A 22,375-nucleotide genomic window follows, 5' to 3' on the forward strand; every position below is an offset into this window, starting at 1 on the left:
CAGTGGTTAAGAACAGACTGTGGAGTCAGAAAGATGCAGGTAAGTCCCACATCTTTCCCTCACCAGCTAAGTGAATAAGTTACACAGCTGACCAAACCTGTTTCACGTCTGTAAAATGAAGGTAGGCATAGCACCTACCTCAGGGATGTTGTGAGGAGGAAGGACTTGGCATGTACAATATTTGTTACATTTGTACTTAAAAATGTGAATGATTATTAGAAATCCAATTATAATGGATGGTAAAAATTACCCTTAAAGATTTTTTAAAACCCTGCCCTAGTTTCTGCTTGTGTTCACATAAGGTCTTTGGTAAAACTGTCTCTCATTGCCCCACTGTAGCTTCTAACACTGGGTCTAATGACTGTAATCACACGCAGCTGTGCTCCTTGTGTTCCTAACAACATCTTTCCTTTCTTTTTTTTATGCTTTTTTTTTGGTGAGGAAGACTGGCCCTGAGTTAACATGTTACCAATCTTCCTCTTTATTTTTTTTCTCCCCAAAGCTCCAGTACATAGGTGTATATCTTAGTTGTAGGTCATTCTAGCTCTTCTATGTGAGACACTGCTACAGCATGGCTTGATGAGCGGTGGTAGGTCCACGCTCAGGATCTGAACCAGTGAACCCCACGCCACCAAAGTAGAACATGCGAACTTAACCACTTGGCCATGGGGCCAGCGCCAATACCTTTCCTTTGACTTTTGAGGATTTTGGAATAGACTTTTTATGAATATGAGAGTTCCCTAATCAAGGCCAACTCAGGTACCTCTTTCTCGATGCAGCTGTCTTCAGCCTCCCTTTATTCACAGATCTTCAACAATTATGCTTACTCTACGACCGCCTAAGTCACATGGTATTGCAGATATTTGCTTACCCCTCTGTATAGTCAGTGGACTAAATTTGTTTAAGGTTAGGGACCATATCTTTTTCACCCTTACATTGTGATCAGCTCATATTAAAAGTATGAGTTATTTGTTTTCCAGCTACAACATGAGTCCCACAAAGGCAGTGCCTTTCGGTGCCTAGACCAGTGATCAGCACACAGTAGAAGGTAGTTAAATATTTGAGTATGAATGGCAGGCTCTCAATAAGTTTCCTGAACATGATTCTGCTAGGCTCTCAAGAAAATGTTTCCTATGCACAATACTGTATTTTGTCTTCTCTGGTCCTGACTTGACTTTTCAGATTTTAGTGTTGTCTGACCATCTTATTGCTTTTTAACATTCTCGCAAGTTTCCATTGCTAACTTTCATCATTGTTCCTTCACAATCTTTCATCATGACACTGAAACTCAGGTCATAAGAGTTAAGCAACATTCTGAGGGAGACATCAGCAAGACGGAGGAATACAAAGTCCCGGCTCTTTTTCCCTGACAGAGACACTGTCGTAACAGCAATACATGGACCAAAGTATCTTTGTGAGAACTTCAGAAGCCAGGTAAGAAGTTGCAGTCCCCTGGGTAAGGGCAAAGCTAACAACTTCCACCCTGAAACTAGGCAGAAGAGCCCTTTCATTTTCCCTGCGACCACCTCTCCCCCAAGCCAGCACAGCTCACCCCTGCTTACAGCTCCTCCATCGTGAGGAGCAGGGGAAAGAAAAGAGAGGAAAATTCAGTCACAGTTCCGTCTTTTTGGAGAGCTGCCTGAAGGACTGGTTTCTGTCTCACTTGACCCGAACTGCTGATGGAACTGGCATGGTCTGGCACCAGACAGAGCCTAGCGTGGCTCAGCACCATCAGGAGTAGGTGCCCAACTCGAAGCTTCATCCTCGGGAGGGAGGGAGGGAGGAGAGCAGAGCGTGTGTCTTATGTGCCAGCGTTTTGGAGGGCTGCCATTGGGACTGGTTTCTATCTCACCTGATTTGGGGTGCTGATGGGAGCTGACGTAATTTGGATGCCTGGGGGCCAATGAGAACAAAGGAGAGTGGGGTGGCTTCCTGCTGCAGCACCAAAGAAGCTGCAGTACTACAGACAGATATTAGAGGGAGCAAGAGATTATGAGCTCCTGAAAAAGAAACTGGCAAACCTCTCTAATTGGCAAATCACATACACAAGCCTAGAGAGTCACATCTGCCCAAAAGCTTTCAGAGGGCCCACAGTCTATAACTGGGCTGACTGATGAAGGTCTTCCCCTGTATGAAGCAGCCCACAAAGACTGGAAGAGGTGGCTATTTTTCAAATGCATAAAAGTCAGCAAAAAAATCAAAAGGCACACAAAGAAACAGAGAAACACGATGCAATCAAAGAAACAAACTAAATCTCCAGAAACCAACTCCAAAGAAATGGTGACCTATGAACAAATACCTGACAAACACTTGAAAATAATAGTTTTAAGGAAGCTCAATGATCTACAAGAGAACACCAATAGACAGCTAAATGAAATCAGGAAAATGATGCACAAACAAAATGAGAATATTAAAGAGATGGAAACTATAAAAAAGGACCAAACAGAAATTCTGGAGCTGAAGAATACAAATAACTAAAATGAAAAATTCACAGAGGGGTTCAATAGCAGACTTGATCAAGCAGAAGAATCAATAAGTTGAAACCAGGTCATATGAAATTACTCAGTTAGAGAAGAAAAAAGAAAAAAGAATAAAGAAAAGTGAAGAGAGCCTAAGGTACTTATGGGACATCAGCAAGTGGACCAATATATGCATCATGGAACTTCCAGAAGGAAAGAGAAAGGGACAAAAGATTTATTTGAGGAAATAATGGCCAAAAACTTCCCAAATCTGAGGAATGAAAGATATCCAAATTCAAGAGTTAAGCAACATTCTACTAGACTGGATATCTGAAGACTGATCTTATATATATATATAATTTCTATTGAGTTCATAAGAGTTGACATCATTGTGAAATTTCAGTTGTACATTGTTTCTTGTCTGTCACCACGTAAGTGTTCTCCTTCACCCCCTATGCCCACCCCTCACCCCCCTTCCCCTGGTAACCACTGAACTGTTTTCTTTGTCCATGTGTTTGTTTATATTCCACATGTGAGTGAAATCATCTGGTGTTTGTCTTTTTCAGTCTTACTTCCCTTAGCATAATTCCCTCCAGGTCCTTCCATGTTGTTGCAAATGGGATGGATCCGTCTTCTTTTAATGGCTGAGTAGTATTCCATTGTATATATACCACATCATCTTTATCCAATCATTGGTCAATGGGCACTTGGGTTGCTTCCAGGTCTTGGCTATTGTGGATAGTGCTGCTATCAACACAGGGGTGCATATGTTCTTTGGATTATTGATTGCAAGTTGTTTAGGTAGATACCCAGTAATGGAATAACTGGATATGGTATTTCTATTTTTAGTTTTCTGAGGAACCTCCATCTTGTTTTCCATAGTGGCTATACCAGTTTGCAGTCCCACCAGCAGTGTATGAGGGTTCCCTTTTCTCCACACCCTCTCCAACTTTTGTTATTTTTAGTCTTAGTGATTATAGCCATTTAAACAGGTGTAAGGTGGTATCTTAGTGTAGTTTTGATTTGCATTTCCCTGATGATTAGTGATGTTGAACATCTTTTCATGTGTTTCTTGGCCATCTGTATATCTTCTTTGGAAAAATGTTCATATCCCCTGCTCATTTTTTGATTGTGCTGTCTTTTTGTTGTTCAGTTGTGTGAATTCCTTATATATTATGGAGATTAACTCCTTGTCAGATATATGATTTGCAAATATTTTCTCCCACTTGGTGGGCTTTTTGTTTTGATCCTAGTTTCTTTTGCCTTGCAGAAGCTCTTTAGTCTGATGAAGTCCCACTTATTTTTTTCTTCTGTTTCCCTTGTCTGAGAAGACCTGGTATTCAAAAAGATCCTTTTAAGTTTGATGTCAGTGAGTCTACTACCTCTATTTTCTTCTAGGAGTTTTATGGTTTCAGGACTTATCTTCAAGTCTTTGATCCATTTTATTTTTGTGTATGGCATGAGATAATGGTCTACTTTCATTCTTTTGCATGTGGCTGTCCAGTTTTCCCAACACCATTTGTTGAAAATACTTTCCTTTCTCCATTGTATGTTCCCAGCTCCTTTGTCAAAGATTAGCTGTCCATAGATGTGTGGTTTTCCTTCTGGGCTTTCAGTTCTGTTCCACTGATCTGTGTGTCTGTTTTTGTACCAGTACCATGTCATTTTGATCACTATGGCTTTGTAGTACACTTTGAAGTCAGGGATGGTGGTACCTCCAGCTTTGTTCTTTTTTCTCAGGATTGCTTTAGCAATTTGGCGTCTTTGGTTGCCCCATATGAATTTTAGGATTCTCTGTTCTGTTTCCATGAAGAATGTCATTGGGATTCTGATTGGGATTGCATTACATCTGTAGATTGCTTTGGGTAGTATGGACATTTTAACCGTGTTTATTCTTCCAATCCATGTGCGTGGAATCTCTTTCCATCTCTTTATGTCATCATCTATTTTTAAGACTGATTATATTTTTAATGGCCTTAAAGTCGTTTTATTACCCAGGTGAACATACCTACTACTTTGCAATACTCTTATTCAGTGGAGGAGTGAACATCGTAGAGAATCAACCTGCAGCTCTGTAATCATGTCTGGTTTGGGTGCAGAGGAGAAACCAAACTCCCAAGGGACAGGCCTGAGGGACAGCGTTATAGGAAGGCACAGTTTCACTTCACCCTAGTGAACCTGTGACAGTGTGTTAAGGTAAGGGAAATAACCAATTCATAGACTTTAACAGTGATGGCTATGATACAATTAATAATCTCTCCCTTTGAATAAGTCTTCTTACCAAAGAGCCAAGAATGCCTTGAAATCACTAACTGTGTTCTAAACCTTATGCAACTTGCTGTTTTATATGGTTTTTCAAAGTCATATGATATAAAAGTACTATCAGATACTCTCTAAAACCACAGTTCTTAACCTCTTATAGAGTAACAGACCTCTCAGAGAGTATGTTATAAGAAAGTAGGGACCCTAGTATCCTAGAAAACTGAATCCACACACAAAAGATAAAATTTCAGAGGTTTTACAGATTGTGTGAAGCCCATCCATAGATGCTTTATGTGTTGCGGGGAGCCCAGGTTTAGGAATTTTGTTAATTAAATGATGCTTTAATTTATGTATTATCTAAGTCACATGTGGATTACGAGATTAATGAAAATGTATACATTTTATGTATACACGGAAAGACTGGAAATTTCCTTCAATAACTTTATTCTTCACAAAATATATAAATAAATAAAACAATTCAACTTCTAAAGTATTACCACATTCAGGAAGAAGGCAGTCTATCACCATTCTAAATGACTGGAATGCCTCAATTTCTAATGGCAAAGTGCAAACTGAATTGAAATTAAGTTGGACTGTGACATCATTGCCAGGGATAGAAAAATAAAGTAACAAATACAGTCATTTCTAAATAAGGAACACTAGGCCCCTAGAAAAGTGACAGCAGAGTTTACTGAATCTTGCACTCGGGCACAGCTTGTCCTGAGGAGGCGTGCCAAGGGCCTGGCTGAGGATCCACACTCTCTGCTCCAGCAGTTTGTTCTTCTGAGAAAAAAATAGAAAGCAAAAGTCATCTTATTAAAAAACACGTTTGGTTGCAACACAACATACAGCTTATATACAGTTTACCTTACAGCTGAGGTAATGTTTTCAAATTGATAACCCATTATGTTCTCCTGCTGTTCTTTAACATCTTTCAACGGCTTCCTCTAGCATGCTCCCAGGATGAAGTAAAAATTCCTCTCCACAACCCACAAAGTCCTGCGCATCTGGCTCTTCTCTCTCTGGCTTCACCGACTTCACCCAGAGGAACCTGTGTGCACTGCGCTCTGGCCACACGTGGTTTTCCAACCCTTCCCCTGGTTACGGTCTCTCCCAGCTGGGCCGACCCTGTTCCCTCTGCCTGAATCGCCTTCCCCTCCCCTCTTTGTTAAGCTAACTCACCTTAACCTGTTAGATCTCAGTCCCCTTCTTCAAGGAAGACTTCCTTATGTTCCTAAAACAACCTATTAAAAACTCATAGGCTTTTGAACTCTAGAACTGTACCTTTTTTGACTACTTGATCACCGTCTATACCCACTAGACTGTGAACTCCAGGAAGGCAGGGGCCATATCTGGTTTGGTTATCAATGTACCATCAGGGTGCAATATGTGACACATAGGTGGAGACCAAAAATTTCTGTTCATTGAATGAATATGTAAATGATATAAGTCTATGATCTGGCTTGTGTAAAATGAATATAATGCTACTGGAAATACTGGCCCATTGAATTGATAAGAAGGTCTTTTGCAGTAAAAGTAGTTATGTTTGTAGGATGGTGTCTCTCTGTGTCCTCGAGAGCTGCTTGTCTATCTGAGGGAAAAGTTGAAGGTTCAGGAGGCAGAATAAGACTTCCCTCGGGGTAAAAAGTGATTTCACTTCAGTGCTGTGCTTTGGAGAAACTTCTCACAGAGACAGCAAATGACATCTCTGCAGTGCAGCTTCTCCATGACATCTTCTCTTGTCTAAACTTGCCCTTTGGGGCCACAGGTGACAAATGAGTTCCAACCGTTATCCCCGATCCCCAAGTAACCAGTATATTTACCCACCTGGGCGGAGGCCTAGACTTGAGTTATCAAAATAGCGAACTGGGTGAGGTGCTGGGAAAGACTTTGATCGGCCATCAAAAAACCAAGATTTCGGTGAGTCCTTTGGCACAGGATCTTGTAAATTCCGTTCCTTGCATTGAGAAGGCGTATGCTGTCTCTTTTGAGAAGCTGGTCCGGTCGCTTTAGGAGACTTTGGAGAATTCTCACAAGTCACTTCTTTGTGAGCTTCTCTTTTAAGAGTTCTCTCCTTCCACATTTTGACCTCATTGGAAAGATGATGATTATTGCTTAAATGTGGGGAAAAATAAAAGAGACTGTAAGACTGCTCAATTCCAGAAATATATTCATATTTACATAAAATTTTTTTTCTTAATTGTGGTAAAATATATGTGACATATAATTTACCATTTTATCATATTTACATTTTAATTTCAACCTAATGCTTCCTAAGTTTGGATTATTTCCACAGTTCAGAAAATGAAATGAGGTCAATATAAATTGAAAAATTGTACTAAATCTCCGTGATCACAGAATCTTGAAAAGTATGATATTAGGTTTCAAATGAATCAGTGATGTCGTCCAGCATGGTTTATCTACTGATGCTCTGTGGCAATAATTTGATAAGTTAGTCTTCTGGATGGATGAATCTTTAATGTACCTTTGTTATTTTAAAAGATATATTACACTGTGCTTTTCTGGATTACTTATAGTGTTGCTTCCCACAGGAAATGCTGCCTGCATTTATTCACTCCTTCAGAGAAGCCTGGGAAGCAATCCTAGGCCCTGCTCTCCTTTCTTTGATCAGTCAGCCAAGTGTTGTGATACAACCTCACACTTTTGGGTTCCCCCCCATTCTGCTCTAGCAGCTAGAGACGCCGTATGAGCTCATTAGGCCCCAGCTTAAAATCCTCCAGTGGTGGTAATCCTCCCGTTACATTTAGGAGACCACCCCAGCTGCCTCAGAATGACCTGCAATGTGTAATCTGGACCAGTGGCCTCTGGCATCGCATCTTGCACTTACTCTGCCTCATTCTGTATGCTCTGGCCACACTGCATGTCTTTCTGTTCCACTTTCCTCTTTGACTCAAAGCCTGTGCACATGCTGTTCCCTCAGCCTAGAAGGCTTAGCCATCTCTCCTGTCATCAAGCCTAACTGCTACTCATTTTCAGATCTACTCTTACATATTAGTTTCTTGATCACCGCCCCTCCCCACATCTAGATAAGGTCTGATCCCTCTGTTGGACCCTTTCATAATGTCCTGTTTGCTTTTTTTGTTGTTTAATAGCCTCACACAGAACAGTAGCTATTTGCATATTTATTTAATGCCTATTTTTCTTCTATTGCATCATTAGTAAAGATTAGCACAAGATTCTAATCTTTGGTAGAAGCCAATTAATTAAATTTTTTACAACTGTTTATAAAGGTTAATGGGCTACAATAATGGACCTCAGGGATTCTCCTTTGAGTAAAGCCTCACTGACTTGGGCATATTTGTGGCATATTTAAGCTCCCCTCAAAGATCTTGGTTTACTTTTTGGTTCTTGGCTTAGTTAAAAACAGGCTTAGCTAAAATCAGTTGATGGGCCAGCCCTGTGGCCTAGTGGTTAAGTTCCGGGCACTCCACTTTGGCAGCCTGGGTTTGGTTCTCGAGTGTGGACCCACATCACTCTGTTAGTGGCCATGCTGTGCTGGCAGCCCACATACTAAAAATAGAGGAAGATTGGCATGTTAGCTCAGGGGAATCTTCCTCAGGAAAAAAAAAAGGTCAGTTGATGGATAGCAAACCTCTGGAATGGTGCTACCATATTCTCATTCCTTTTAAAAAAGACACATTACATGAGCTCTAAAAATTACTTCCCCTATATGTGTGAGGGGTTGCCCACTGCAAAAAATATATATGCATGTGTAGGCATCATCCTCTCCCACACGTACCACCATAAGCATAATTCCTGTATCAGGTAAGCAGATCTTACCTTAACAGTTCATTCCATTGCTTTGTTAACTGTTCATTTTGCTGCTTTAACTTAGAAATTTCCTTTTCTAGCCGTATATATTCACTTTTCAAAATAAGAGCTCTTGTGCTTTGTACAATGCCGCTGCCACCCCCACAGGTTAAGGGTTTCCTTGAAGGCTGAGAATCAGTATGTTCTGATATCACTGTGGGAGGCAAACACACAGGCAGGTGATAATTTTAATTATCTCCAAAGTTCACAATAAAGGAAACATTAGTAAGTTCAATAAATCACTATAAAAAACAAAGCATCTCAGCACCATCTCCCTGAACGTCATCCTTGACTTCCTCCTCTTCCCTCACCTCCTATGCCAATTCCATCATGGATTCTAAGTATCTGTGGAACCCCTGCTTCTCTCCACCCACTACCTCCACCACCACCACCTGCTAGGATCACTCACGGTGACGGCAGCAGTCGGAGCTGCCCTTCACTGTCTACTCTCGACGCCAGTGGGGTCCCCTGGAGGGCTGCTTCCACCACACAGCGTGTGTGGGGTCCACCCCAAGGCAGTCAATGTGCTCCCAATACTCAACACGTATTTGTTAACTAAATAAACCTTAGACTGCTATTAAAGAATATACTATTCAGTATTTTACACCATATGTGTACAAGTAATGTAAAGAACTGTTTTGTAAATTTTAGGTAAAATTGCATAAAAGTGTGAGGTGCTTAGAAAGTGGAATGATCCACTGGGTCACTGACTGTTTACAAGGGAGGGGCAAGATGAGTGTGGGGAAGACACTCAATGTCCATTTCCTTTTCAATTATTCTGAATTCAGGTATAACACGTACCTGAAAGTCACAAATTAGAAGGAATCATCCTGACCCTTCTCTAACAACAAAAGTTCTATTTTTACCCCTTGAAGTTTTCCAGGTAGGAGCTGCAATTATCCTGCAATGGACACTAGGGCAGTTCAAACTAAACAAGCACCAGACAATGCATGGACAATAATACACACAAACATCATCTTGCATTTGCCTGACATTTAGAATTTTCAGTGTGCTTTCACACACAACTTTTAGCCTGATCCTTACAAGTCTATATCCAATCTAGAAGGTCAGGCGTTCTCCTCATGATTTCACAGGCTGTTAAGTGAGGGCAGTCAGCTTAGAGAACTGTTCGTGACGTTATTTCGATGCTGGACCCACTACACAAAGCTGCCCCAAGTACTGTTCAGCATTCTCTCTTTTCAAATGAAACATAAGAGACAGAAATATGGGAAAAGATACAGTTTGAGGAATGTATATGCAGAAATTTGATGATTAGATTTGAAAACTGTATCTAAGATAAGTTTCAAAGAGTTTGCCAGTAAGCATCAAGTCTGTATTTTCAGTACCAACAACAAGTAGGATAATATTTACTGTATACTGACTATGTTTTTACAGTGCACATGGTTAAAATCTATTAAGATATGCTTGTGTTTTATTGGGAAGGGTACGTCTACCTTGACAGGTAAGTCATTCTTGTATACTACTGAAGGTATCTTCACTGATATGTAAAGATCTGATAGCGCACAGGTTACATTCATAGTTTTTAAGAATCTATAATGGATAAATAGTTGAGATTACAGGAAACTTAAGGAGGTATCACAGGATAAATATGATCTCAATGAATTCATTTTAAAAATAGTTCTTTATAAATTAGTGATTAACAGGTTTATTCTTGACTGTCATATATATAGTAGCAGTCTTCAAAATGTGTAAGTATACTGAGAAGTAAGACGGAAAAAGATCTGGAAATATCAGCATTTTCTACTTACTTGAAGTATCTTGGGCCTGCTGATTTCGTCTAAGATTTTCTCTCAATAGCCTTATAACTTCTTTTTGATGTTCTACAGTGGCTTTTGTACAAGTAATTCTATTAAGAATAACAACAGAAATATGTAAAAGGCCAGCAACTAATTTTTAATGGAAGAATAAACAGAACTGCTGTCAAGAATTTTCTGATAAGATACATCACATTGATATGATATGCATAAGCAGCAGTAGGTAAGCCCTCACGATACCCCCTGGTATCATGCACTTTATAGCCATAAATAACACCATCAAATTGGAAGTGTTCTGTTTGGCTGCAGGGGCAATTTTTTTTTAACATTGAGAAACCAATTCTTTTAAAATTTCTGAAAGCCCAATAGGTATCATTAACTGGATATTGAGCAAAATTACATTCAGGGGCACCATAAAACAAATAATTGGGTTGTTATCATGAGGTCCTAGAAACCTCTTGAAGGTACAACAATTACCAAAGCGTAAAACCAAAAGCACCTTCTGTATACACTGTAAGGAAAGCACACTCGACTGCAGCTCTGATCTGAGGTGACACAGTCAGAGGTCACAGTCTGCTCATTGCACCCAGGAGAAAAAGACATTCTGTTAATTATTTGCTTGAGTGTTAATTGGCAATGCTAAATTATGAGACTTTCTGCCTTTCTTAGAGACTGAAAGTATCTGCTGATTCTATTCTATATAAAATTGCTTTGCATTTATTTAAAAAAATTTTTTTCTTTTGAGGAAGATTAGCTAGCCCTGAGCTAACATCTGCCACCAATCCTCTTTTTGCTGAGGAGGACTGGCCCTGAGCTAACATCGGTGCCCATCTTCCTCTACTTTATATGTGGGATGCCTACCACAGCATGGCTTGACAGGTGATGTGTAGGTCCACACCTAGGATGGTGAACCCTGGGCCACCGAAGCGGAATGTGCAAACTTAACCACCGTGCCACTGGGCTGGCCACTAAAATTGCCTTTTTAATGATGCTCCACTAAAACCAACAGTCCTATCAATAGAAGGCTGGTTAGAATGCATGAAGATTCAGAGTGCGACTTTTTGGGCAAAATTAGATATCATCATTAAACATTTATTAAACATTTACAGGAAGAATAAAAAGTGTGAGGAGTCAGAGGTGACATATTAATAAGTGGCAACATTATATTTCTAATTCAGTTTCCTTGACTCTCTGTTTAATGTTCTTTTCATTATGCTATACCACAAAGAACTTTAGGCATGCTATTGTATATGGTACTATACATAAATAAATCAATAAAAAGGGAATATGCTCTTGGGCACTAAGTACTACAATTTAAAAGGAAATAAAACCTTACACAAAAATACAATAGGAAGAACAAATGAAATTAAGAGAACCAACAGAAACCTTAGACAAACTGCTAAAAACACACACACGTTCTTAATATTCACTTTCAAACAAAAAAGGCCATTTTTAAGCTGTTCCTATATGATTGAACAAGAAGTATCCAAAGACATAGTATGTCAGTAATTGATCAGAATTGTGCTTGTTTTCAAAACCTTTGCATACATAATGAGAATTTAATAACTTTAAAATCTGTAGATGTTTGTATTTATTTTATAAAAAGCAATAACAATATCTTAATATATTTTAAATTTATACAGTTTAGAAAGGAAGTTTAAGCTACTAAAGTCATATTCAATTAAGACAAAGACATACTCCTTTTCAAACTCCTTGGCATTTCTCATCTTCTCTAGGTCTATTTTCACCAGCTTTGTTTTGAGCTCTTCAATTTCTTCTTTATAGGGCTTAGCTCCTAAAGCAACTTTGTCCTAAAGGTTTTAGAGAAAAGAGAAATAAAGTAATTTTAGAGCAGTTTCAAAGACTTGTTAACTACCTAATATAGTAGGAACATTTTAAAACAGCAAACTCCAAACATATGAAAAGGAGGAAAGGCACAAATTTTAACCCTAAAATGAGTAACAAATAGATATTTGATGTGAAGTACATGTGAAGCTATTGGAAGCTAATGTGTAATTAGAAAACCTATGACTTCTATTTCTTAAAACAAATATTTTTCCCAATTAAAAAACAATATACTTAAACAAAATGAAACAGAAAGGTTGAAACGAATGAAATGGGTAGATAAAGGTAAATCAGGAAAATAAGACAAGAGATGAACAGTAATATAAATATCAAAGTAGAACTGAATTCAAGGCACAAAATATTATATAACATTATTGGGGATATTCTGTACTCAAGGTTGGTTCAATCTAGCCATACATCTACTTCGACTCAGAAAAAAAATCAGTCATATATACATACAAACATATACAAAAATCTTTTTTAATAAATAGGTTTAACTTTTTAGAGCAATTTTAGGTTTATAGACAAATTGAGCAGAGTACATAGAGTCCCGGTAATACCCGTGTCCTCCCCTAGTTTCTCCTATTATTAACATCTTAGTGTGGTATGATTGTTACAAATGATGAGCCAATATCGATACATTATTAACTGACGTTCACAGTTTACATTAGAGTCTATTGTTTGCATTGTATAGTCCATGGGTTTTGACAAATGTATGACACGTGTTCATCATCACTGTATCATGCAGAATAGTTTCACTGCCCTAAAAATCTCCTGTGCTCCACTTATCCATCCCTCCACCCTCCCCCAGAACCCTTAGTAATCATTGATCTTTTCCTGTTCGCCTAGTTTTGCCTCTTCCAGAATGTCATACAGTATGCAGTGTTTTTAGATGGGCTTTTTAAAATTAGCAATGTGCATTTAAGGTTCCTCCATGTCTTTTGTGGCTTGATGGCTCATTTCTTATTATTGCTGAATAAATCATTCATTTCTTTTATTGCTGTTACCACAGCCATACTATGGATTACTATTATATATTGAATACAAAAATAAACCCATCTAAATAGGGACCCAGAGAGCTCTTCATTCCTCTAGGCGTTACCCCTAGTGCCTATAAAAACATTTGCACACACACGTAGTTAGCAAAGACTAAAAAGATGCAAGCTTCCAAAGCTGAGATGCTCAGCTTAAGAGGGTTGCTGACTAGGTCAGATAAGCCCATTCTGGGAGGAGCCCAGTATTTGCTCAGTCATGGCACCAGTAAAATACCCTGGCTTTCTGGACCAGATGCTGATATCAGGGACTCCTTGAGCATATGACTGGCTGGAGTGGTGTCAGTTTTGTAAGAAACTGCCAAACTCTCTTCTAAAGTGGCTACTGTACCACTTGCATTCCCACCAGCAGTGAGCAAGAGCTCCTGGCCCCACTCCTTGCCAGCATTTAGTGTAGTCAGTGTTCCGGATTTTGGCCATTATATTTTGAGATACAGTGGATGTACAGTGGTATCTCATTGTTTTTTAATTTGCAATTTTCTAATGACATATGATGTGGAGCATCTTTTCATATGCTTATTTGCCATGTGTGTATCTTCTCTGGTGAAGTGTCTGTTCAGATCCATTGCCTATTTTTAAATCAGGCTGTTTGCTTTCTAATTATTGAGTTTTAAGAGTTCTTTGTATATTTTGGATAACAGTTCTTGAAAGATATGTGTTTTGCAAAGATTTTCTTCCAGTCTGTGGCTTGTCTTTCATAGGGCAAACATTTTTAATTTAAATGAAGTCCAGTTTATCAATTTTTTTCCTTCATAGATTATGCTTTTGGTGTTGTATGTAAAAAAATGTCAATGCCAAACCCAAGGTCACCTCGATTTTCTCCTACGTTATCTTCTAGGCATTTTCTAGTTTTGTGTTTTAGATTTAGGTTACAATCAATTGAGTTAATTTTTGTGAAAGGTGCCCAGTTGTTCAGCACCGCTAGTTGATAAGACTACCCTTTTCCATTGAATTGCCTTTGCTCTTTTGTCAAAGATGAACTGACTATATTTGTATATATTTCTGGGCTCTCTATTTTGTTCCATTGATCTATTTGTATACATTTTGATTTAAAAGTTCAAAGAACTCTAAAAATATTTATTCATTTATGACACCTAAAAGAAAATTTCAATATATTCTAAAAATGGAGAAATTGCAGTAATTTTTTTGCCACAATATAATGAAATAAATTAGTCATATATAACAGTTTTAAAGCAATTCTTGAGTAAAAGAAATTGAAATTGGAAATACTCTCTTAGAAATGAAAGACAGTGAGAATTCCTTATTTCAAACACACGACGTGTGCCCAAGCTGCACTCAGAAGCGCTGACAGCCTTAAACATCCTCTAGCCGCCTGAGGAGTCTGAGCGCCTGTGTTCTCAGTGAACAGCACCTGCTCATCCTATTTTAGATGGAGTCTGCTGAGAAACTTTCTTTGCTCTACCAGAAAAAGAATTCCTTTGAGATTCTGATTTGAATTACATTAACTTTAGAAATTAATTTGGGAAAAACTGATGGTTGTACAGTATTTAGGTTACAACCTAGGAAATGGCATATTTCTTATTTTAAACCACATGCTCTCCTATATTTCCTTTTAGAGTTTTGTTGTTCTTTTCATATATGTTGCCTCATTTTTTGTTAAGGTTAGTCACTTGAGCATTTTATATTTTGTGCCAGTTATAAATAAGATCTTTTTTTCCCACTGTGCAGGATGTCCCTAAAGTACTAGCACAGTTTGAATTTTTAACAAATTTACTGCTACTTGATATAAATAATTTGTAAAGATACAACAGAGGAAATGTATCAAGATTTAAACAAAACTGTTAATGAGTCATTTGTTCAAATTACTTTCTTCTATATTCACTTAATAAACCCTACATTATATTGGACAGCTATATCCAGGTGAATTAAAATAGTGGTGAATAGGTTAAAAGTTAATATCTTTGCATTTTACTATGCCAAATCTCGAGTTAAATATACTGTTGCATTTTATAGAATATTTATATAAAATACAGAAACAGATTCTTAAAAATTCAAACTGTATAAAGATTTTATGGATACCCTATACTTTGCTTTCTTTCCTCATGGATGCTGTACAATGGCATACTCTATTATATTATCTAAATGGTTACTTTTAGTATGCAGGAAAGATATTCCTCTCTCCATAGACACCTGTACCAATCTATACTGAGTGTGGAGAAATTTGTCGCTTACTCCCTCTTTCTTGAAACACTAGCTTCACTTATATGAAGAAACTGGAACCACTCTGTTGCCCAGACCCCCTTTTCTTTTTCACTCACTGGCTGCTCCATCTCAGTATCATTTGGTTACTCCACATCTCCTCTCCATTATGCTTATGCCCTCGTCCAGTCTCATGATTTTTATATGCTGATGATTCCCCAAACTTAAACCTCTCGCCTATATCTTGCTCAGACTCAGATATTCAATTGCCTAAGTCATATCTCAACTTGGGTGTCCCCAGGGGGCATTTCCAATTCAGCATGTCCAAAACTGAACTTTCCTGGTTTCAAACTTCCTCTTCTGGCAGTCTTTCCCATTTCCGTATGTAGCAACTCTATCTTCTTGGCTGCTCAGGCCAAAAACTTTGGAATCATCTCTGACTCCAAGAAATACGAGAGGTACGTGTTTGGCTTTCTCTTTGATAAATTGAATCTAAATATTTTGCAAAAAAAAAGAAATATGAGAGGAAGAGACATGTGCCACTTCTGGGCCAGAGCCTTTATGAGTACAGATTTTAAGACAATTTTTAGCTTCTCCATCTTGTCCCTTTTCTGTGAGCCTGAGCACGGACAGCTTACAACTGGGCTTTAACCATGCAGATGAAAACAGCACCAAGGAAGTGCTGGAGAAACAAGATGGGAGAAACGGGGGCCTCTGAATGACCATGTGGAAAGGAGCCACTTGCCAAGCTGGAACCCACACTTTTACGTGTGAAATAAGCTTCTGTTTTGTTTGAGCCATTGCATTTTGTGGTTCCCTTTGTTGTAGGAGCTGGCACGTCACTAACAAACACGCCTTCCTGGATTCTATTTTCAAAGGGCAGCCTTTAAAAATTTAAGTCAGACTATATCATTTTGCCAAAATCCTCTGATGACTTCCCATCTCATCCAGAATAAAACCCAAAGTGCTTACAAATAGCTTTCAAGATGCTTTATGATTTGGCTCTCTGCTACTTCTCACCTATTTCCCCTTCTATCCTTGCCCACGCTGCTCAGGAGACGCTGGCTTTCTTGCTGTTTCCTTGAATACATCTCAACTACTTCTGTGTTGTGGCCTTCGCATTTGCTACTTCTTTTGCCTAGAAGGCCCTTCCCTACCAGACAGCTCACACCATCACTTCGTCATCTTAATTGTGCGGCTCTCCTCAACTCCCCTTACAAAATCACACTCCTACTCACACCCACTCTCACCCTGCACCTATATACCTCTGTCTGGCTTAATATTTTTCCATTGCACTTCTCACCGTTTAACAAACATATATACTTGTTTATTTTCTGACTTCATGAAGCAGAATGTAAGCCTCTTCAAGGAGGCTTTATTTTTTTTCATTGCAGTACACATGGCATCTAGAACAATGACCAACACATAGTAGGTATTCAACAAATACTTGTTGAATGAATAAAAATGTGATCATTTAGTTATTTGAAGTATTAAAAAATTACTCTCAAAGATTTTAAAGCTTTACAGTTGATTTTCTTGGTTTTTAGCTATACTAACAATTTCTAAAAACAAAATTAAGATTATTTTCTCTTGCCTCTCTGTTTCATGTCTCATTGAAAGAACCAGAATTTTTAGAACAATGTTAAATAATGAAAAGAGTAGGCATTCTTGGCTTGTTTCTAATTTTTGAATGAAGAGAAGAGACACTGGAGCAGGAACAGTGAACAAAATGCCTATTAGGATCCGACCCAAGTAGCAGAAGAGTGAGAAGTAGCTGTGGCTCAGACGAGGAAGGAAGGCTGTGATGAAGGAGGGTGCGACTTGTGTAACGGCATTCAAGCTCAAAAACATTTCAACTCTGCTCTTTCTAGAGAAAACAGGTTAGATTAAGCCCATAGGCTACCAGGTGGGACTCAATAACAGGGGATTAAGTAGAAAAAAATATAATTTTAAAATGTACTTATCTAACAGAGTATTAAATATTTAGATAAGAAGCATATTTTTTTGAAAAATAAAAAGAAAGTCTCAACAAGAAAAAAACCAACAACTCAATTAAAAAGTGGGCAAAAGATCTGAACAGAGATTTCTGCAAAGAAGATATATGGGTGGCCAACAGGCTCATGAAAAGATGTTCAACATCATTAGCTATCAGGGAAATGCAAATCAAAACTACAAGGAGATATCACCTCACTCTGGTCAGAATGGCTATAATTAACAAGACAGGAAACAACAAGTGTTGGAGAGGATGTGGAAAGAAAGGAACCCTCAAACATTGCTGGTGGGAGTGCAAAGTGGTGAAGCCACTATGGAAAACAGTATGGAGACGCCTCAGAAAATTAAGAATAGATCTACCATATGATCCAGCTATCCCATTGCTGGGTATTTATCCAAAGAACTTGAAAACACAAAGGCATAAAAGATATATGCACCCCTATGTTCATCACATCATTATTCACAATAGCCAAGGCTTGTAAACAACCTAGGTGCCCATCAAGGGACGAATGGAAGATGTGGTATATATACACAATGGAATACTACTCAGCCATAAGAAATGATGAAATCTGGCCATTTGTGACAACATAGATGGACCTTGAGGGTATTATGCTAAGTGAAATAAGTCAGAGGGAGAAAGTCAAATACCATATGATCTCACTCATAAGTAGAAGATAAAAATGACAAACAAACACAGAGCAAGAGAGACTGGATTGGTGGTTACCAGAAGGGAAGGGAGGAGGGGGAAGGGCAAAAGGGGTGATTAGACACACGTGTGGTGATGGATAATTGGTCTTTGTGGGGTGAACATGATGTAATCTACACAGAATTCGAAATATATTATGATGTACACCTGAAAGTTATATAATGTTATAATCCAATGTTACTGCAATAATGAAAAATTTAAAAAAAACATATTTATGAAAAAATGTTGCAATATACTACTAGAGATATACAAACATACATCCTCTACATTTTTGGCATTCAGAAATTAAAGTGAAAATAAAAAATTTCCTTACTTTGAAAAGTAAAAAAATTAAAAAAAATTAAAAAAATAAGATATATTTTAAACTGTCAAGAATATTTATGTTTTTTAAAAATAATTTTTACAGGAAGATGAAAACAATCATTATTTGGCATGAAAATAAACGTATGCATTTATTTATATTTATTATGCATAATTTATAAAATTATGCCTTTATTTATAAAATGAGTTTTAAGTTACCTGAAGTACTTGGATCATTTCTTTTGTTTTTTCAAGGCATTTATTTGATTCATTAACTTGTGATTGAAGTTTTGCTATTATATCATTAGTCATCTCAAGCTCTTTCTGCATCTTTATAATCTTGTCTTCCTTTTGCATGGCAGTTTCTTTAGCTTCACGTAGTGAAGTTTCCAGCTCTTGAATCTTCTATTAAAAAAAACACACATATATAAGGTGTGCCTTGAAGACAGAATCACAGTTTATATGAAACAAAGATCATATATAGGTATTAATCTTTCAGATTGCATAAACATAGGATAGATGGAGACTCCAAATGTCACTCAATTTATACATGTATTATTTTTTTCATTTAGAAGCTGATCATTTAGGACTAAAAGAGGCCCAGATTTTATATAAGGTTAGTACTTATTTTATTTACTAGTTAGCATGGTGCTAAGCATATTAAATAGGCACTTACATTTTAAATTAACACTACTTACAGAAAGTATATTTGTTAATTGACACTTTAGAGGAATACATGTAACATATCTTTCCCTTTATTTTTATTACCTAGTTTTTATGCTGAAAAATACAAGTATGTGGAAAAATCCAAAGGCATATAATTAAGATTAAGTTCCCCCATCTCAGAACCCCCACTGACTCTAAAGCGATGACTACTAAACTCTTTCAAGTGTATCCTTCTAGAAATTTTCTATATGTATCTACGCATGTGAATATACAGTTTACAAAAACAGTAAGTCACACACACAATAGTGTGTAAGAAGAAAGTTCACACAGAATAGCGTGAAAGAAGAAAGAGCCAAAGCAGGACTGCATTCGAACATGAAGAAGACAGATATGACTACAGAAGAACTATACAACTTTAATGTAGACCATGAAGACACTGAAATTGTTAAAGGTTTTGTTTCCCTTGGTTCAGTCATCAGTTTAAATGGAGACCGCAGCCAAGAAATCAAGAGAAGACTGTGACTCAGAAGGGCAGCGATGGAAGAATCAGGAAAGATCATCAACAGTAAGGGAGTATCATTAGAGACCAAGGCCAAGATTATCGACACCCTCGCATTCCCAATTACTATGTGTGGGTGCGAAAGCTGGACAGTGAAGAAGGCTGACAGGAAAAAATGGACTCATTTGAGATATGGTGTTGGAGGAGAGCTCTACCGATACCCTGGACTGCCAGAAAAATGAACAAGTGGGTCCAAGAGCAAATTAAGCCTGACCTATCTCTGGAGGCAAAAATTGTAAAACTGAGACTATCCTACCTTGGGGACATGATGAAAAGTAAAAGGCAGCAGGAAAAGAGGAAGACGAAATACGAGATGGCGTAATTCCAGAAAGGAAGCCATAGGCGTGAGTCTACAGGAGCTGAGTAGGGCTCTTGAGGACAGGATATTGGACATCACTCATTCATAGAGTTGCCAGGAATCAGAGCTGACTCTACAGCACATAACAACAATAAATATATACTTCTGGTTTTTTGTGGGTTTTTATTGCTGAGGAAGATGAGCCCTGAGCTAACTTCCTCTTTTTTTGCTTGAGGAAGATTAGCCCTGAGCTAATATCTATGTCAATCTTCCTCCATTTTATATGTGGATTGCTGCCACATCATGGCTGCCAATGAGTGGTGTAGGTCCGTGCCTGGGATCTGAACCATGAACTGGGCCGCCGAAGTAGAGCATGCAAACTTAACCACTATGCCATGGGGCTGGCCTCCTGCTTTTTAAAAAATTAAAAATTTTATTTTCACTTGATAATATATTTTCCAGATCTTTTCATTATCAACACATAGATCTCTCGCATTTTTGTTTTCATGGGTAAATATATCCTATTTCATGGAGGTACTATAAACTAGTTAACCTGTCACCTACTAATGAACATTTAGGTTATTTCCAGTTTTTTATAAGTACAAAAATATCTTAATTTGTTCATAATATAAGACTGTTCACATATACACACATGCAGGTTTTCCTGGAAAACGTTTCTTTTTGGTCCACCTGGAATTTACTTTTGTTTAATGAATGAGGTAGGAGTCCAGACTTATTCTTCTAAGATGGCTAGTTGGTTGTTCTGATTCAAACATTAAGCAGACTATCTTTCCCCCCTGAGTTGACTGCTCCTACTGTCATGCACTGAATTCTCCTACTTGTTTGGGTGGACTGCCCAACTCTCTGCCTGCCCCACTGCTCTACCTCCACATCACTGACCTGCTCTGTGCTACTCTGATTTGGCCTAATTATCAAACTAATAACATACGATTTATTATCTGATGGGGTATTTCCTGGGGTCATTGAAAATGGGATTTCCTTGTGCTTGTTTATCTTATTGCTTTGGAAGATGGGTTTCATATTTCCACTATTTTTACCTCTACAGCTGACTGAGGTCTGTAGTGATCAGCAAATCAATAAACTCTATATTAGTGATCTTCTAGTTTCCACTAGTAATAATTATTAAACTGGCAGTTGATGTTTTATTATAAATATTTATTTTGGTAAAAATGCTAAGTTGTAATTCACTCGGGTTCCCCACTAAGACGTGTGTGCTAACAAAATAAAACAGCGTGTTTGCTGTACAGATTCCCAAGTAAGGGCAGTTAATACAGTTATTGGATTATTCAAATAATGTACTGATTCTTGGGCACAGGTTAATCTGTATAAGAAATTTATTATACTTTTAGCCTCTTCCATTTTTGTTTTGATCACATTAACCAATATTAAAGACACTGATGATAATTAGAGAAAAGCTAAATTGCTCTTTCCCTCTAAACTAGTTTGGTACTATAGACATAGATTATAATTTAATAGAAAGTCACATGATTTAGAAAACTTATAATGTATGGTAATAACACCTTAAGTGGTATACATACCTATTAATCAAATTAAGGCATGAGTTACTTCTATTTTATAATTCAAAGGTAAGATCTTATGTAACATGTAGCTTTATAATTAGTTGAGTGAGCGCCCCAATAGAACTATATTTAAAAAACAAGTCCATCATGCATGTTCCCTAATACCTTCAATACTGTGATTTTGCTCTGAAATGTTACATATGATACATCTTTAACTCTACAATGAAGCTGCAAATTGAAAAACATCTTATAAGAAATCTCATACCTCTGTGGTTAGTTGTGTAGCTCTTGATGTGACATGAAGATTCTTATCGCCTTGTGTAGTAGGATTAACAAGGGCACCAGATGTTCGAGAGATCTTCAAAGTTTGATAGTTTTTCAACAGTTTTTCATTTTTCTCTTTCACTGATTTCAGGTCATGTTCCCATTCTTTGGTGATGGTCACATTTCTTTCCTCAAACTCTGTTGATTCATTTATTATAGCCTATTGAGTAGTAAAGACAACACTATAGCTTCTAAAATGAATTACGTATTAAAAAAACCACTATGGAAAATACTAGAGTTCTAGGACAAGGCATATGTTGAAATTCATTATTCAGAACATTCTAGAATAGTACTTTAAAAGAATGTGAACATTCTTTGTGGCTTGCACCAGTTCCTGACATTTCAGAAGACGCTGGATATTGATTATGAGAATAAAAGAAGAATAAGGACTAGAGAGGATTCATATTGATTTGCAAGATGATAATCTCATTCTATTAGATCAGCACTGACATATGAAGAGGAATCTGAAGAACTGGTCAGGTTAAAATCATTATGTATGTTATGACATATATAATGTCATATATAAACATTAACTGACATCTAATAGCAGAGCATACCCAGTAAACTTAATAACAATCTATTTTCCTCTTTCATTTCAAACCTCA

The 22,375-nt window shown here is 37.6% G+C and overlaps 1 protein-coding gene across 2 annotated transcripts in view; it reads right to left on the bottom strand.

The window, feature by feature from the left end:
• Positions 1-5,148: 5,148 nt before the first annotated feature.
• LOC139043864 (centromere-associated protein E-like) overlaps positions 5,149-22,375 on the bottom strand; it is a 73,709-nt gene continuing 56,482 nt past the window's right edge. For both annotated transcript variants that reach the window (XM_070503619.1, XM_070503618.1), the window contains 7 exons: positions 21,712-21,930; positions 18,602-18,787; positions 12,026-12,138; positions 10,322-10,419; positions 8,523-8,706; positions 6,549-6,835; positions 5,149-5,504 (listed from right to left, as the gene is read on the bottom strand). In XM_070503619.1, coding sequence (XP_070359720.1) covers positions 5,410-5,504; positions 6,549-6,835; positions 8,523-8,706; positions 10,322-10,419; positions 12,026-12,138; positions 18,602-18,787; positions 21,712-21,930 — 1,182 coding nt within the window. In that variant the 3' untranslated portion in view covers positions 5,149-5,409. The remainder of the gene's footprint in view (positions 5,505-6,548; positions 6,836-8,522; positions 8,707-10,321; positions 10,420-12,025; positions 12,139-18,601; positions 18,788-21,711; positions 21,931-22,375) is intronic.

The sequence above is a fragment of the Equus asinus genome, unplaced genomic scaffold, assembly GCF_041296235.1.
Source record: "Equus asinus isolate D_3611 breed Donkey unplaced genomic scaffold, EquAss-T2T_v2 contig_4, whole genome shotgun sequence".
In the NCBI taxonomy this organism is placed as follows: Eukaryota; Metazoa; Chordata; class Mammalia; order Perissodactyla; family Equidae; genus Equus; species Equus asinus.